Raw genomic sequence first — 18,160 nt, 5'->3', positions numbered from 1 at the left:
ATTGATACTGTGTCGATACTGTGTCACTAAATACTGACATCTGCTGGACATTAAAAATCCCTACAGGCAACCTATGGACCGACTCAACTGACACTGATTTTATGACTTAGTATATACAATAATATAAACCAAGTCATTGTATTTCATTTAGGATTATTTCATATCTTCATTTAAATAAAAATATATTTTTATCTTTTTTAGATACAGTCAAATAATGTGAACATGTATCGTGACTAGGATGGCAGAAGGTGGGGATTGAACCCCAGTAACCAGCAACCCTCCGATTGCTGGCACGGCCACTCTACCAACTTCGCCATGCCGTCATTCCTGTATCTTCTCTAGTAACAGTAGTGATGGGTCCTACAACACAGATGCATCGGCGCATGCGTCGAGCTCGTAGAGCGAAACCCTGTTTCGGTGCGCGTACCGCTTTTAGAAAGTCACGTGACCGATCATGAGCTGCTTTGGTCACGTGACCGATACGCGAACTGTATCGCACTGACGCCTCCTCTGTGCCCTGTGAGCAACGTTCCCTCTAAGGTGCGCGCCTGCGCAATTGCGCAGTGCTCAAGCGTCCTCCGCGCACACCGTGCGCGGCACAGCCAATATATGCCGCGCACCAAATCAAACCCATCTGAATTCTAAACAAAATAAACACATTTATTCTGTGTAATTTTGAAATGCAACTTTGAGTGACAGTGACAACAAGCGGCCCTAACGGTGTTCGTCAACAACACGCATTGCGCCGCTTCCTAATAAACACAGTTTGGTGCGCAGGCGTCAGTGCGATACAGTTCATGAGCGGTCACGTGACCAGAACAGCTCATGAGCGGTCACGTGACCAAAACAGCTCGTGTTCGGTCACGTGACTTTCTAAAAGCGATACGCGCACCGACACAGGGTATCGCTCTATGAGCTCGACGCATGCGCCGATGCATCGGTGTTGCCGGACCCATCACTACTTGCTACTTCTGCAAATGTTTGGTGCATTGTATGCTAAGATCAGTTGTTTTTGGGTCGATTGAGAGATAATTAGTCTCGTTGACGGCGTTTACATTCACGTGTAGTTTATTTAACGTCATTGCAACTGCGGTGGCGGAGTTTGGCCTTTAGATGGCGACAGAGACCACATAATCGCCATGTATGGCTCTGAAGCTTAGAAACTTGTTGGAAGTTCATACATAGTTAAATGCAGTATATATGTTGTTGTTATGCACACCTTTATATTATATTATATTATGTTATATTATGTATGCATATCCATGAGTATATAATTGGATTGTAATTTTTCCTCTTTTCTTTATTTGTTTAGACCACACACACACACACACACAAAACCACACACATTCACATCTACCTTTCAGCAATAAAGATGATTAAAGGATTCTCTGGCCGGAATCTGTCCATCGGGTCCCAACTCTAAAAGAACTACTATCCCTTCCTTACAATTAACATTAATCATAGTATTAACTACAGTATTGAGTCAAGAGTGATATATTAATATTTTTTCAAGACATTGGTCTTAAAGTGTTTTTTAAATGTGTGAATGGAACTGGAACATTTTAAGGAATCATCCAAGCTGTTCCACAGTTGAACCCCCCTGACAGAAACACATCTACTTTTTAAGCTGAAAGACAGCTGAACCTCTGAGGTCATAGGTACTCTCTCTGGGTTTGAACCTCTCCTGTAGACACAGAGGCAGCATGTGGTTATGAGCTTTGTACGTCACAATAGCAGTGTTGAGGTCAACAAGATCGTGCAGTTTTAATGTTTTTAATTTAATAAACAGAGCATTGGTATGGTCATGATAATCCGCATAATTTACAATTCTAATCGCTTTCTTTTGAAGCAAGAACATAGAGTTGATGTTTGATTTGTAATTGTTACCCCAGATTTCAACACAATAATTAAGATATGGGAGTACGAAATAATTATATAACATGTTAAGAGCCTTTTGATTTACAGAGTTTTTAATTTTATGTAACATAGCAATAATTTTTGCCATCATTGTCTTAAGTATATTTATGTACAGTTTCCAATTTAATGTATCATCTATATAGATTCCCAAAAATGTTGTTGAATACACCCTTTCTATCTCCATATCATCAATTCTTATATGACACTGTATTTTTCCTATTTCCAAAAATTATATATTTTGTTTTATTTAGGTTGGTTGACAGTTTATTGGCATCAAACCATTGCTTTAGTATGTGGAGTTCACTCCTTGCAGTCTCTAAGAGTTGGCCAAGGTCTTGCCCAGAACAGTACAGACTTGTATCATCAGCAAAGAGAATACAGTTGAGTTTTTTAAAGATTTTACAGATATCAGTAATATACAATAAAACAATTTTGGTCCCAGTACAGAACCTTGGGGTACTCCATGTGTTATAATCTTTTTATCTGAATCTACATTGTTCATATGCACATACTGTTCTCTGCCACCAAGATAACTTTTCAACCAATCATGAGCAAGACCTCTGACACCATACCTCTGCATTTTGTTTAAAAGTAATGTGTGATCGATGGTGTCAGAGGCCTTGCTCAGGTCAATAAAAACGCCAACAGCAAACTCCCTCTTATCAATTGCAGTGGTTACCTCCTCAACTAGTTCCATCACTGCCATGGAAGTGGACTTGTTTGATCGAAAACCGTATTGGTGTTCACTTAGCAAGTGATGCTTATCAATAAAACTGTCTAATCTTGACACAAATAATTTTTCAAGGACTTTTGAAAATTGCGAGAGTAGAGAAATAGGCCTATAGTTGGTGAACTGAACATATGTTTTTCATTTTAACTAGTAAATAAATGTGAGCATAACTCCGCTTACAAATGAGCCTATATGGTAGTAGCTCTATTCTGCCTATGAAGCCCTTAAAAAACATCCAAACACCTCCATTAAGATTTTATATAAATGCTGTAATTATATATGTAATGTAGTAACAGGCACATTCATATTTGGGGGCAACGTGGCTCGGTTGGTTGAGCGACTGTGCCAGCAAATTGAGGGTTCCAGGTTCGATCCCCGCTTTCCCCATCCTACTCACTGCCTTTGTGTCCTTGGGCAAGACACTTTACCCACCTGCTCCCAGTGCCACCCACACTGGTTTAAATGTAGTTTAAAGATGTAGATAATGGGTTTCACAATGTAAAGCGCTTTGAGTCTCGAGAAAAGCGCTATATGAATATAATTCACTCACACTCACTCATTACAAGATGTAATATTTACATAATTTACCAACAACATCTGCTGTCACTAGGATGCCGACTGTTAGGATATTACCGTTCAGTTAAAGAATGACTCATAATCCTCGTGGAGGGTTAAAAAAAAGGGATAGTGTAAACCCGCGTTAATTTCTCGGCATAGCAACTCACCAGCTCATGATGTCTACATAGCTGCATAAGGAAGTTGCCTCTCTCTGATCTATGTGCCGCTAATTATAGGTCCTTAACGTTAGCGCTTATAAGAACAATATTGCTAATATTTGGGTATTATTATATGTTGGCGCTTTTTAGATAGTTTTTTTAATTGGGTTTCATGCTGGGAATAAACGCAATAGACGCAGTGAGGTCATGGCTCCCATTGGCTCCAAAGGACATTTATTTACAAATTAGAATGCATAAAAAAAAGACATATGTGTTCTTGTCTCTCATAAGGATTTTGAATTATAGGCAACATTCCAGTTCCCCTTTCAGTATGTATGTCCAATGATCCAATTTTTCTTTGGTTGTTTTTATATGATTTTTTATTTTATCAAATTTAATTTAATTTTTTTACACATTTTGTTACAGACCTCTATGACGATCACGCCCTTCCAACCACCGCTGCCCAGAGCCTTTTGTGTAATGCTGCACGGAAGAGAAAGGGGGTGAGGAATCGATAAGTGCAATTAGTGTTTTTTTTTTTACATTACACTTTGCAGGAACTGTCTCATTATTTATAGTTTATTTTGTTTTGTTTTTTCTTTGTTTATTTTTGTGTAAAGTTCTAATCCAGCACCTGTTTATTTTGTAGAAAGTGTTGCGAGCCAATAAAAAATTAGCTGCGTGCCGCACTTTGAACGCCCTTGCTCTATTGTAGCTATGGCAGTTGCCTTGCCGATGCATTTAATATAAGCCTGTTTATTTGGATTATAAATGATACACAATGGATTGTTTGATAAAAACATATATAGTACGTAACCTTTAATAAGCTTTTCTCTCCCAAGGTTATGCCCCAAATGATGGAGTTCTGTCATCAAATACTGATGGATCCCACATGTGACTCTCACAGGAAGGATGGGGCATTGCATTGCATTGGTGCACTGGCTGAGCTACTGCTTAAGGTATATTACGGAGGCATAAGTGTATACACACCTGTAAAGTGTTGGCTTTTTGTGGACAAATGATTTTACAGCTTGCATTTAACATGTAAAAACAACGGTATTGAAAAAGAAACTGAAAATTAAATAAAATATTGCTAACTGGCAAGTTGTAGAAAAGATACTCAAATACTGTACTTATAGTTGGTGTAGACCAGTGGTCTTCAAAGATATTTTCAGGCCAAGGACCCTCAATGGAGAGAAGGAGCAGGGACCCCTTATCTATATATCTTGAATTAATTTATGGTTGTATTTTACATTAAACTGGTCCTAAAGGTATCTTCTTATTGTGCAATACTAACAATATTCAAATAGTAACCGTATTGTGCAGCTAATTGCCAGCTGGCAACTAGCGTCCTAATCTCTAGCTAGCGACTAGCATTCTAATTTTTAGCTGGCAACTAACAGTGCTAATCACTAGTTGACAGGTAACATGCTAATCTGTAGCTGGCAACTAGCACGTCAATCGCTAGCTGGCAACAAGAACGTTAATCGCTAGCTGACAACTAGTGCGCTAATTGCTAGCCGGCAACTAAAGCACTAATTGCTAGCTGGCAACTAAAGTGCAAATTGTTGGCTGACAACTAGAGCGCAAATTGCAAGATGACAACTAGAGTGCAAATTGCAAGATGACAGCTAAAGCGCTAATTGCAAGCTGGCAACTAAAGCGCAAGTTGCAAGCTGACAACTAGAGTGCTAATCGCAAGCTGACAGCTAAAGCGCTAATCGCAAGCTGACAGCTAAAGCGCTAATTGCAAGCTGGCAAATAAAGCGCAAATCGCAAGCTGACAACTAGAATGCAAGTTGAAAGCTGACAGCTAAAGCGCTATTTGCCAGCTGGCAACTAGAACTCTAATCGCAAGCTATCTTAAATGCTGACATGAATATAATAATATAGCCATTTATTCATGCAAAATTGTTTTATTCACATTCAACTACATTACAGTGTGTTGGCTCGTTGTTCATGTGTATTTAAATACATTTATATTCGTGGAAAAAAAGTGGGGGGAAATAGCAAGAAATATATTTTTAAAAAATCAACCAAGAATTTTGCGGACCCCGTTTGAAGACCGCTGGTGTAGACTTTGACAACGTGCATCAAAACTCATGTGTAGGTGTCATAGATAGACCAAGGACCGGCAACCTTAACTGCCAAAAGAAACATTAAAAAAGTGTCTGGAGCCACAAAACAACACAGTATATACACTTTTAAAAATTTGAATCTTCTCTCAATTTTACAGTTAAGGGAATCAGTCCATGCAGAATTCAACTCTCTATGTATTCATGGTTTGTTTATCGCTGAGTTCGCACACTTAAGAAGACTTCTCTCAGCCCACACAAAATCCTTCCTGGCGACAATCCAATTTGTTCATTTATTTATCTATTTAAAGGGACAATGCACGTGGCTGAACACAATAAGACATTGGATGTTGATTAAATATGCCGGATTATATTATTTCCATCCACAGACCCTCAACATGAAAACCGATTGACACAACAGCACAATACGATTTAAAAATAGATAAAAACACAAGCATTATAGCGACAGTTATAATAAAATAGTTATCATAAAATAGGTTTAAATGTCGGCTTGTCCAGTCAGGACACATTCATTACCTCACAGACAGTCGGAAATGATACAACTCTTCAAAAAATTGACATTTCCGCCACTCTAGAGTCTCTTGTTCAAAGGGAGCCACAGCAAGGAGGCACATGCTGGTTGCTGCCGTCTGTTCAAAACATTAAGTCACAAGAAACACTTGAATACTGAATAAACCAATAATTACATCATACTCCACTGGTTACTGGTGTAGCATACCTGATTTATATTGTGGAACTATGGAGGAAAGAATAACCGACTGGGTAATAAATAAGGCAGATAGGATGATACATAACGGAGGTTACAAAGAACATCTTTTAAAATCACAAATACCGTATATTCACAAATCTGATACACTTTGAACTGCTTTAATAAAAAACAGAGCAAACAACAACTTGTGACCCAACAATATAAAGTAATTTTTTCAATAAAGGAGGAAAAATAGGACTTGTGGGACAAAACGAACATCCGCAGAGGGAGTTGAAACTTCAAATTTCAAGTAAAGCAACTGCACTGCTTTAAAACCTTCAGAATTTCCAAAGTATCTAAAAAAAAAATCCGTCCTGAGATTTGTGCAAATCTGCACCAACCACAATAAACGTCTGCCAACAAGAGTTTCTCTACAATGTACTGATTCATTTTTGCATTGGAATCAAATGCTTATGAAGTTTTATCCATTTAAAAAAAATTATGACCTGTTCATGTTTTTGTAAGGAGGTAAACTTATAAGCAGGGGTTCAAACAATTGTTTCCCCACTGTATGCAAGAAGAAATAATGTCAACTGTACTATTATTAGTAGTATTCCTATTATATAGGCAATATGTTTGTACAGTAGTACTTCAGCTCTAGGCTTAACTGGTTCTGTGATGGAGCTCTTAACTCAAAACACTTGTATATCAAATCAATGTCTCCTATTGAATTTAATTGAAAACAGCAACATTTTAACATGCAACATGCACATTTAGACAGTACTAGTTGAAGCATGGGATAATGACCACACATTTCTTTGATAGTTCTGTTGGCCAAGTGGTCATATTGTTATGGTTGCTTGATGTTTTCTGTGTTTGCCTCAAACAATAAGCATTTAAATTTTAAGTAGCAATTTTTTTTTTTCAAGTTGCAAATGTCAGGAAAGTCCATGTCAACTTTTTTTTGGAGCCAAAGCGAGTCACTTTAGTTACTTAAGTTGTACTCCTTTTAGAGCCACTTTTCTGTAGCTTGACATAATATAATTAAGTTCTATGCAGTGAAAGTCAAATGGAAAGTTTTCAACAATGATGCTGTGTGTGTTTTACAGAAGCAGATTTACGTGGAGCAGATGGAGTTGCTGCTTCAAAACTTTGTCTTCCCTTTGCTCAACTCTCCGTTGGGTTACTTGCGAGCGAGGGTAAGAAGACGTTACAAACTCCACTGTACAAAACAAATATATCACTATGAAACATGGTCCCTTCCCACACCAAAGTTGTGATTCATGAATGCAATTATCAGCTTGGGCAGACCGCAATGAAGAATGTCAGATTTGAAGTTTTATTAGCGTAAGACTTCACAAGAATGCTTTACTGTATGTTCAGAGAAGAATGTGACGTGGTTAGACCTGGCCAAAATAGAGCTTTTTTGCATCAACTGGACAAATGCTGACTATGACCCCAGGATCACCACCCTCTCCATCTAATGGGGAGGTGGAAATATTTAGCTTTGAGGCAGTTTCTTTGTTCAAGGGTAACTGCACTTTTTGGGGGATTTTTGCCTATCATTCACAATCCCTATGTAAGATAAGCACTCATGTTTTTCTTTTTTTGTACATTCTAATTTGTAATATATGGCAAGTACAAGGTCGCTAACAATGCAGCTAATTGGAGTACTTTATTGCAACTATAAAGCCCTCTAAAAAAACATCCAAAAAACACCAACAATACTTTATTTACATCTCGGGACCTGACTTTTAACCAAGTAGTTGTGATATTGTTAGTATAAGCGCTAACGCAGACAAACTATTTTTAGTGGCGCCGTGATCACTAGCTTATGCAGCTATTGACATTCTGAGCTGCACCTGCATCGCCTCTGACTTAGTGAAAATTAATATTAGATCAAAAATCATGCCTCTCACCTAGATAGTAGAAGGTTGCGGCCATAAACTGACAATTTAGTCAACTATGACTTTCAACTTGAACCGGAAGATGGCGAGAAAGACACAAAAAGACACTCATTTGCGTGAACTTAAAAACTTTTTTTTTTTTAACCTGTGGTAGGATTATGAATAATTCTTCATCTCTTTTTTTATCCAAACACAACATTACAGCAATCATAAATGTCAACACTAAACACGAACACACACACACAAGTCTCGTTGGTGTGCTCAAAAACCAATATACAAAAAAATTGAAAATTATTTTACCTTGTGTCTGGGAATATGTGTGGCGTTGATGAATACTCTGGGAGTTTCCGAGTTATAAACGAGCAGTGGCTTTCTGTAGTCACCGCTAATGGTAGCACAAACTAGCACTGTGAGGCAATCTTTCATCGGCTTTTGTCCAGGCAGTGCCTTCTCCTTCGCTGTAACAAAGGTCTGCTTTGGAATCTTTTTTGTTCTCAATGCAATCAAAGACTTGCTAATGAACAAAACCCATTTCGCTGATAAAATCCTCAAAGTGAAGGGGTCGCAAGCCGCAGGCTAACTACGCAGCTAAAATGCTAGCTCAGTGGTTGTCCAGCAACCCGAACCAATACAGCAAGACTGTGAGAGTTTGGACACATTTGAAGCGTTTCTGATCACACAGCTCAATCAATCATAGTGGATCTAACATAATAGTGAGAGTCCAGTCCATAGGGGGGCCAGCAGGAAACCATCCCGAGCGGAGATGGGTCAGCAGCGCAGAGATGTCCTCAACCGATGCACAGGCGAGCGGTCCACCCCGGGTCCCGACTCTGGACAGTCAGCACTTCATCCATGGCCACCGGAAGTGCCGCTAGGTTCAAAGCACTTCAAAATTGGTCACGCCGGTGTGTATGGGATGTAAACCGGATGTGACGTAGGGGCCCCTGCCTCTTCAAAACGGCTGTGCCCGCGGTTAAAGGAAGTGATCTCATCAAAATGGCAGCCCTCAAAGGGCTTCCAGCAGCAACATAAAATTAATTTAAGAAAAAAAGAAATAGACGCACGCCGAGACATGGTCCGCACACAGAGGCAGGTTTGGCGCGTTCGTAAACTGAAAAGAACGCAAATAGAGGCGTTTGTGAATCGAGGTTCCACTGTCCTTTTAAGGAAAAGTGGACCAAAATCCCTTCTGAGATGCAACACGAGTGACCAACTACAAAAGGTCGTGCCAAGTACTTAGTTATATTTCACTTTACAGATGTGAAGGACCTGAATAATTGTACTCAGTTCACTGTAATAACAGGCCAATCAGTGTATTAATTTGTATTATTATTTTTGTCAGTCATGCTGGGTCCTGCACTGCTTCGGCCAGCTCACTTTCCGCAACGTGATGGCTCTGAGGAATGCGGTGGAATTGGTGAAAAAAGACCTGGTTGATGACAATGAGATGCCTGTCAAGGTGGAGGCAGCCATTGCATTACAAACCTTGGTCAGCAATCAAAAAGAAGGTATGTTGGGAAAAGTTAACACGTCTTCTTCAGGCACTTAACAAGAATGACTTCTAGGGATCTTGTAGCTCTGCAGTCAAATTGTGTGAATATTGACAAACATTCACACATATTATTACATTTTTTGCTGCTTTTCCCATAATTTTACATTTAGCGCATCAAAATCCACATGGAAAATGAATGGACAATTTTTGAAAGTTTCACATTTCACACATTTCTCAACCCATGAAAATAATCCAACATTGAAAACATTCAGCTCATTCTTTATAATTGTCAACATCACTAATACGCTCACTTTTCCTAGAATATTCCTTGGTTTGGAGTATTCTTACTACTAAATTTTCTAAACCGATTCAAACTATTACAAAGTCCAAACCTTTAACTTATTTGGGCTATTCATTTTCCACACTCACAAATTCCCACTTTTATGTAAATTCCACGTTTTGCAGACACAAATGTCCTTTGATCTTAAAGGACCCATAGCGTCCAGATGACCAAAGTTTCAGTAAGTTCTCATTATGTATTATTACTTTATTTACATCCTGAAAGTGAATCTGGTAGTCCTTTTCATATAATAGAAATTTGTTTTTGAGTGATGTGTAGATAACTAACTGTACTTGGAACTAGGGATGTCCGATAATATCGGACTGCCGATATTATCGGCCGATAAATGCTTTAAAATGTAATATCGGAAATTATCGGTATCGGTTTCATAATTATCGGTATCGGTTTCAAAAAGTAAAATGTACGACTTTCAAAACTCCGCTGTGCACACGGACGTAGGGAGAGGTACAGAGCGTTAATAAACCTTAAAGGCACTTCCTTTGTGTGCCGGCCCAGTCACATAATATCTACGGCTTTTCACATTCACAAGTTAATGCAAGGCATACTTGTTCAACAGCCATACAAGTCACACTGATGGTGACTGTATAAACAACTTTAACACTGTTACAAATATGCGCCACACTGTGAATCCACACCAAACAAGAATGACAAACACATTTCGGGAGAACATCCGCACCGTAACACAACATAAACACAACAGAACAAATACCCAGAACCCCTTGCAGCACTAACTCTTCCGGGACGCTACAATATACCCCCCGCCCCCAACCACGCCCACCTCAACCTCCACATAGTCTCTCTCAGGGAGAACATGTCCCAAATTCCAAGCTGCTGTTTTGAGGCATGTTAAAAAAAATAATGCACTTTGTGGCTTCAATAATAAATATGGCAGTGCCATGTTGGCATTTTTTTCCATAACTTAAGTTGATTTATTTTGGAAATCCTTTTTGCATTGTTTAATGCATCCAGCGGGGCATCACAACAAAATTAGGCATAATAATGTATTAATCCCACGACTGTATATATCGGTATCGGTTGATATCGGTATCTGCAATTAAGAGTTGGACAATATCGGAATATCGGATATCGGTAAAAAAGCCATTATCGGACATATCTACTTGGAACGCCCCCTTTCCATCTGCAGACTTGATATGCGCAGACATAATCTACATAAGTAGAGCACATTTGAAGGCATATTATTTTGATAACTTTTTGGTACCCTGATCCACGATTACTTCAAAACGGATGTAGTTAATATTATGAGCAAAAAAGTATAACATAAATGCCATTTCCAGACTTCCCTGCTCTTCCATCTCCTCTGCTTGTGTTTCCCCATGCTCTTTCAACATTTCCTCAAGCATTTTGAGGAAATCATCAGTAGAAGAGGATGCAAAATAGCTTATCTAATCCAATCTACTTAATTTATATGGCACATTTAAAAAAACAAAAGTTTCACAAAATGCTGCACAGGAGTTAACACACATTTAGAAGCAAGATGAAACTAAGGACAGAGAATAAATACATAAAAGAAACGAAAATAGACTAAAATCACACAACTCTCATCCTGGTTTAAAAGACAAGAAGTAAAAATACGTTTTAAAACGTGATTTAAATTTCATTAAAGAGGGAGCCGTCCGTACAGCAAGAGTTTTGGAGCCACAGCAGAAAATGCACGATCCCCTCTGGATTTTAACCAGGTTTTTGGGACAACAAGGAGAAATTGATCAGCTGACCTAAAAGACCTCGTGGGGGTGTAGATTTTTAAAACGTCTAACATATATTTTGGTGCGTTAAGGGATGTAAAAATTAACAATACCATTTTAAAATTAATTCTAAAATGAACTCGGAGCCAGTGAAGGGATGCTAAAATGGGGGGAATGTGCTCATGTTTTATTTGGGCCAGTTAAAAGGCAAGCAGCAGTATTTTGGACTAGCTGCAATTGAGTAACTGAGGCCTGGTTCATTCCAACATAGAGTAAGTTGCAGTAGTCCGAACCTGATGAAATAAAAGCAGGGGTTACGTGCTCAAAGTCATTAAAAGATAAAACTGATTTAATTTTTGCTAAAAGTCTCCGATGATTAAAACTGGATCAAACAACAGCGTTAATCTGCTGTTCCAATTTAAAATCAGTGTCAAACTTAAAACCGAGGTTTGAGACTATAGCTTTAAAAGTCAGACCGAAGACAGCACGTACGGCTGGGGAAGATTGTCTCGGACAGTCGAACCACAAACACTGGTACTCCTCAGGGCTGTTTACTCTCCCCTGGCTCTTCTCCCTGTATACAAACTGCTGCACCTCCAGTCACCAATCCGTAAAACTGCTCAAGTTTGCGGATGACACCACCTTTATCGGGCTCATTTCGAATGGCGATGAGTCCGCCTACAGGAGAGAGGTGGACCGGCTGACGTCCTGGTGCAGCCTCAACAACCTGGAGCTGAACGCCCAGAAAACAGTAGAGATGATCATGGACTTCAGGAAAGTCACAGCCCCACCATCCCCCCTCACCCTGATTGACTCTCCCACCCCCGTCCCCATTGTGGACTCCTTCCGTTTCTTGGGCACCACCATCACCCAAGACCTCAAGTGGGAGCTGACCATCAGCTCCCTCATCAAGAAGGCCCAGCAGAGGATGTACTTCCTGCGGCAGCTGAGGAAACTTAAGGTGCCGACCGAGATGCTGGTGCAGTTTTACTCAGCCATCATAGAGTCCATCCTGACCTCCTCCATCAGAGTGTGGTTCCCCGGCGCCACAGTCCGGCGCCACAGTCCAGGATAAGAATAGACTGCAGCGCATCGTACATGCTGCTGAGAAGGTGATTGGCTGCAAGCTCCCATCCCTCCAGGACTTGTTCTCCTCCAGGACCAGGAGGCGTGGGGGTCGGATCACAGCTGACTCTTCTCACCCTGGACACACACTATTCTCCCCTCTCCCCTCAGGCAGGAGACTACGCTCCATCCAGACCCACACCTCCCGCCACCTGAACAGTTTTTTCCCCTCGGCCATCAGGCAAATGAACAATAACTCCTAACAGCAGCTCCTTGAATTCCTTAAATTCCTTCTAAGTCTATCTGATAGCTCATAGGCTAGTGACTAACTGTCAAAAAGGGCTTTAGTTTTTGAGATACCCCTACCGGAGGTAGAACAAGATCTAACAATGTTTTTCCTCATCTCTAAGGTCTCCCATATATGAAATGGGTTCTTAGGTTAAAATATTTTACTGCAAACATTGTTAAATTGATACATATTGTCATACACCCCAAACTTAAAAAAGAACAAAAATACAGCCTGGCCGTATGGGAGTTAAGCCATATAAACTCATGTAGATTAATAACACAAGCTCTGACAGCTTTGAAACTTGACATAATTGTGTGGTCAGGAAGTTGCTTTACCTATTAGAAAAAACTGGATGTGAATATCTTGATGTGTGTAACATATAGAGACCTTTGAACACTTGCCTAAAATAAGCGGACATACAAAAAATGAATATCTATGCAGAATATTCTCATTTACTTTGTAGTTGCTTTGCCAGGGATTGTCATAAACACACACATCATGGCTTTTTGGAAAGATGGGGCTGTGCTGAATCCAGTGATACCAAATATATGAATATAGCATGTATAGTCAGTGTGTTACATCACTAAGTGTATGAGGTCTCCCAAATGAAAGAAAGTGAAACATTGACACATGGTTGTGATGAATCCAGCAATGCCAAATATGTAAATACTATGCATTATCATTTATCACTAAATATATAAACTGTCCCAAATAAAAGAATATGTTGCATTGCATAACAATGTATTGTACTGTACCGTTTGACATCACCGGGGGATGGGGCACACAGCTCATACTCAACATAATCAAGTCTCCACAGCCCATTATCAATGGTGACAAGAATGTTGACCGATTCAGTGTTACTGCAAAGTAAGTCACTAGAGGTAAGCGCTACTCTTTATTTATGATGCATTAAATAATAGTATATTTCACATGATACCATATACAGTTAATATGGAAAAAAATATCCAGTAGAATCAGTTTAAATTTAAATAGAACACCTTAAAAAAATATCTACAACCACTTGAATTTATTTTTGGTCAAGTCATTACTGCATAATGGAACATAATAGTGTTAGTTGTCCAAACCAGTAGAGGGCAGTATTGCCTGCACTGCTTACTTCACTCCCTTGGTGGTGTTCTACAGTGGTCTACAGTGAACTGGCTAGGCTACTCCTCCTGGGTGGATCCAGCTGTAGCTATCTACATCATTGTCTTCATGTATATTTTCCTAACCTGACAGGTTATTGCAAATACTATGTCATGTGAAAAGGACCTCTCTCTCAAACTCTCAAACTTCCTCCAAGATGGTGCAAAGCAGAATGCTGTCTTTATTGAACAACGTCTGACAAAATCAAAAAGAACAAAGAGAAAAAGAAAAGAAAAAGAAAAGAAAACCAATGTGCAACCTTCAAGGACATGAAAACATCAGCTGGAGTTAGTGTATCTAGACAGGTTCACATGGACTCAGATGTGCTCTTTCGAAGGTTACTTGCTGTTTCCAAACAAAGAGAGGTGTCCATGGAGACTGTGATGTCTCACGAACTTGCTGCTGTCCCACCATCTTTGTTTTATGATGATGGAAGCATGAGGAAGACCACAAAAGCTGACCTTGCTAAGAAACTGGAGTCTGTCGTTGAAGAGACACAGCAGCTGCCCAGTGTTAAAGAACCATCAGCATATCTCATCGATGGCATGGCTCTTCTGCAGAGTCTCCATGATCCAAGCTTCCAGACCTTCAACGATCTTGGTGAATGTATCTGGAATAAGATCAAAATGTTAATGGGAAAGGAAGGCATCAGCTGTGTTGTTTTAGTGTTTGACAGATATGATCATCAACACTCGGTCAAAGACCTTGAAAGACAAAGAAGAGGTACCATCCAAACCAGCAGGACACATATTATCACAGGACAAGCACGCGTTCCAAACTACAGGAAATTCCTGAGGATCAGTGGGAACAAGGCTGCTTTATGTAGCTTTGTCAGCAATTACATAATGAAGGCTGGGCCAGAGAGAATCTCGTCAGAGAACACAGTCATATTGGCAGGTGGCTTTGACAATGGTGAGGAGGTGAAGAGGGTTAGGAAGTGAGGTGTTGACTGTTTGAAAGATCTTTACAGTGACCAGGAGGAGGCTGACACAAGGCTGGTGTTACATGCAATACACCTTGTGGAGTCCTATTCTCGTCGCATTGTCAAATGTGACGATACAGATGTACTGGTTCTGCTTGTGTACTATGCAAGCAAAGGGATGTTTGGATCCTCACAAGTCTTCATGCATTCTGGACATGGCCTAAAGGAAAGATTTGTCCCAGTTTGTTCAATTGCTCAGAGTCTTGGAGCAGCTCTTTGTGAGTGTTTACCTGCATGCCACGCCCTCACGGGTTGCGATAGTACAAGCAGCTTGTACAGAATTGGAAAGACCACTGCTTTCACAAGACTGAAGACCCATCTGACTGACGTAAAGGAAATGGCCAAGTTTGGACTGTCTGGAAATCTAGACGAAGCTTTTGCCTATGGCAAGAAAATATGCCCTCCTCCTGTATGGCCAAAAGAAAAAGGAGAATGGCTGTCCTTGTACCAACCTAGATGAGCTGAGGTACACACTAGCATCTACCACAGATTCTTCAGCAGCAAATCTACCCCCAACAGAAGACGCCTTTGAGCAACATGTGTTCAAAGCCTTATACCAAACAGCAGTTTGGCGTCACAGCCATCAGGCCAAGCCTCATCTCTGGAACCCAGTTGGTAGAGGATGGAGGCTCAGACAGGATGGTCCATTGAACCTATCATGTTTCAGAAGGCACCAGCACCTAAAGAAGTTCGAGACATCACCCACCTGTACTGTAAAGATGGAAAATGCAATGAAACCAGCAAATGCCAGTGTCTTTCAGTGGGCTTGACTTGCACTGAGTTTTGCTCTTGCTCTTTCCCAGAGTGCCCAAATATGACCCACTTTGTCACTGATGATAATGTGGATGAGTGACAGGGATGGCTACCAAAAACAGCCCATGAAGAACACCAGCCAAAGAGCTGGGGAGTTTAACGTGAGGAGAGGGCTCATTCCTCCTCAGATTGTTTTGTTTGATGAACATTTGTTTGATTTAACGTGAGGAGAGGGCTCATTCCTCCTCAGAGTGTTTTGTTTGATGAACATTTGTTTGATTTGAAACAGTAATTTAATTTGTACTGTGTGAAGTTAAGTTATAGTTATAAAAAGATCATCCAAACTACAATCCTGTCACCTGTCTCCTTTGTGTGCTATTGCTGAGCTGTGTGCCTCATCCCCCGGTGATGTCAAACGGTACAGTACAATATATTGTTATGCAATGCAACATATTCTTTTATTTGGGACAGTTTATATATTTAGTGATGAATGGTTATGCATACTATTTACATATTTGGCATTGCTGGATTCATCACAACCATGTGTCAATGTTTCACTTTCTTTCATTTGGGAGACCTCATACACTCAGTGATGTAACACACTGACTATACATGCTATATTCATATATTTGGTATCACTGGATTCAGCACAGCCCCATCTTTCCAAAAAGCCATGATGTGTGTGTTTATGACAATCCCTGTCAAAGCAAATACAAAGTAAATGAGAATATTCTGCATACATATTCATTTTTTGTATGTCCGCTTATTTTAGGCAAGTGTTCATAGGTCTCTATATGTTACACACATCAAGATATTCACATCCAGTTTTTTCTAATAGGTAAAGCAACTTCCTGACCACAATTATGCCAAGTTTCAAAGCTGTCAGAGCTTGTGTTATTAATCTACATAAGTTTATATGGCTTAACTCCCATACGGCCAGGCTGTATTTTTGTTCTTTTTTAAGTTTGGGGTGTATGACAATATGTATCAATTTAACAATGTTTGCAGTAAAATATTTTAACCTAAGAACCTATTTCATATATGGGAGACCTTAGAGATGAGGAAAAACATTGTTAGATTTTGTTCTACCTCCGGTAGGGGTATCTCAAATTTTGAGGGGCATTGTCACTGGCCTATCAGTTACAGCTCTTTTTATTACCAAATATGTGTTATATGTGTTTTATGTCGCACGTTTGCACCAAGAAAAATTCCTAGTTTGTGAACCCGTTCTCAAACAATGGCAATAAAACTATTCTGATTCTGATTCTGAAAAGCACGCATCAGGGTGTCCAGGCCACTGGGGTCAGCATTCTGGTTTACTTTTGAGTCAAATAAAATAATTTCAGTCTTGGTCTTATTTAATTTAAATTTATGAAATTTACCACCAACCATGCTTTTATGTCCTCAAAACAATTTAAAAGTGATTGTAAACACGTATCACTTTTCCTTTTCAGAGGGACATAGATCTGTGTATCATCAACATAAAGACGATACAATATATTATATATTTTTTAAATGTCTCGCGTGTGCAGGATGTGCATTGAAAACGGATTACTAGTGGCTTACCTTGTTTTTGATCACTGAGTCTGCTCTTCTTTTCTTAGTTTTTCCACAGGTTCTGACTCATTTTTTGTCTCTTCTAGGGTGCTATTAATTTTTGGGCTTGAGTCATTAAATTTGTTTTCATCCAAACTCTGACCAAAATGATGGCTGCAAATTACTCACTTCTCGCTTGGTCAGTCCCATTTTGCGTGAGTCAATTTGACTGGAGAGGTCCATACTTTACTCATATTCCAATCATTTGGAAATGAATGCGGGCTTACCCTGTCTTTAATGCATCTGGCAGAATACTTGATCATTCCTGCAAATGATGTGTGAAAATAACATGATTCGGGATGAAGATGCTACCAAAACACATATTACTAGGGATGTCCGATAATGGCTTTTTTGCCGATATCCGATATTGTCCAACTCTTAATTACAGATACCGATATCAACCAATACCGATATATACAGTCGTGGAATTAACACATTATTATGCCTAATTTGGACAACCAGGTATGGTGAAGATGAGGTCCTTTTTAAAAAAAATTAATAAAATAAGATAAATAAATTAAAAACATTTTCTTGAACAAAAAAGAAAGTAAAACAATACAAAAACAGTTACATAGAAACTAGTAATTAATGAAAATGAGTAAAATTAACTGTTAAAGGTTAGTACTATTAGTGGACCAGCAGCATGCACAATCATGTGTGCTTACAGACTGTATCCCTTGCAGACTGTATTGATAAATATTGATAAATAATGTAGGAAC

At 39.4% G+C, this 18,160-nt stretch overlaps 1 protein-coding gene across 3 annotated transcripts in view; it reads left to right on the top strand.

Annotated features, from left to right (window-relative positions):
- The window catches only part of ipo8 (importin 8), a 54,164-nt gene that overhangs the window by 15,597 nt on the left and 20,407 nt on the right, over nucleotides 1-18,160 (top strand). For all 3 annotated transcript variants that reach the window (XM_062065610.1, XM_062065609.1, XM_062065611.1), the window contains exons 11-14: nucleotides 3,790-3,866; nucleotides 4,206-4,322; nucleotides 7,257-7,346; nucleotides 9,397-9,562. In XM_062065610.1, coding sequence (XP_061921594.1) covers nucleotides 3,790-3,866; nucleotides 4,206-4,322; nucleotides 7,257-7,346; nucleotides 9,397-9,562 — 450 coding nt within the window. The remainder of the gene's footprint in view (nucleotides 1-3,789; nucleotides 3,867-4,205; nucleotides 4,323-7,256; nucleotides 7,347-9,396; nucleotides 9,563-18,160) is intronic.

Source organism: Entelurus aequoreus, linkage group LG12, assembly GCF_033978785.1.
Source record: "Entelurus aequoreus isolate RoL-2023_Sb linkage group LG12, RoL_Eaeq_v1.1, whole genome shotgun sequence".
In the NCBI taxonomy this organism is placed as follows: domain Eukaryota; kingdom Metazoa; phylum Chordata; class Actinopteri; order Syngnathiformes; family Syngnathidae; genus Entelurus; species Entelurus aequoreus.
This window is presented reverse-complemented; position numbering and strand designations above follow the sequence as displayed.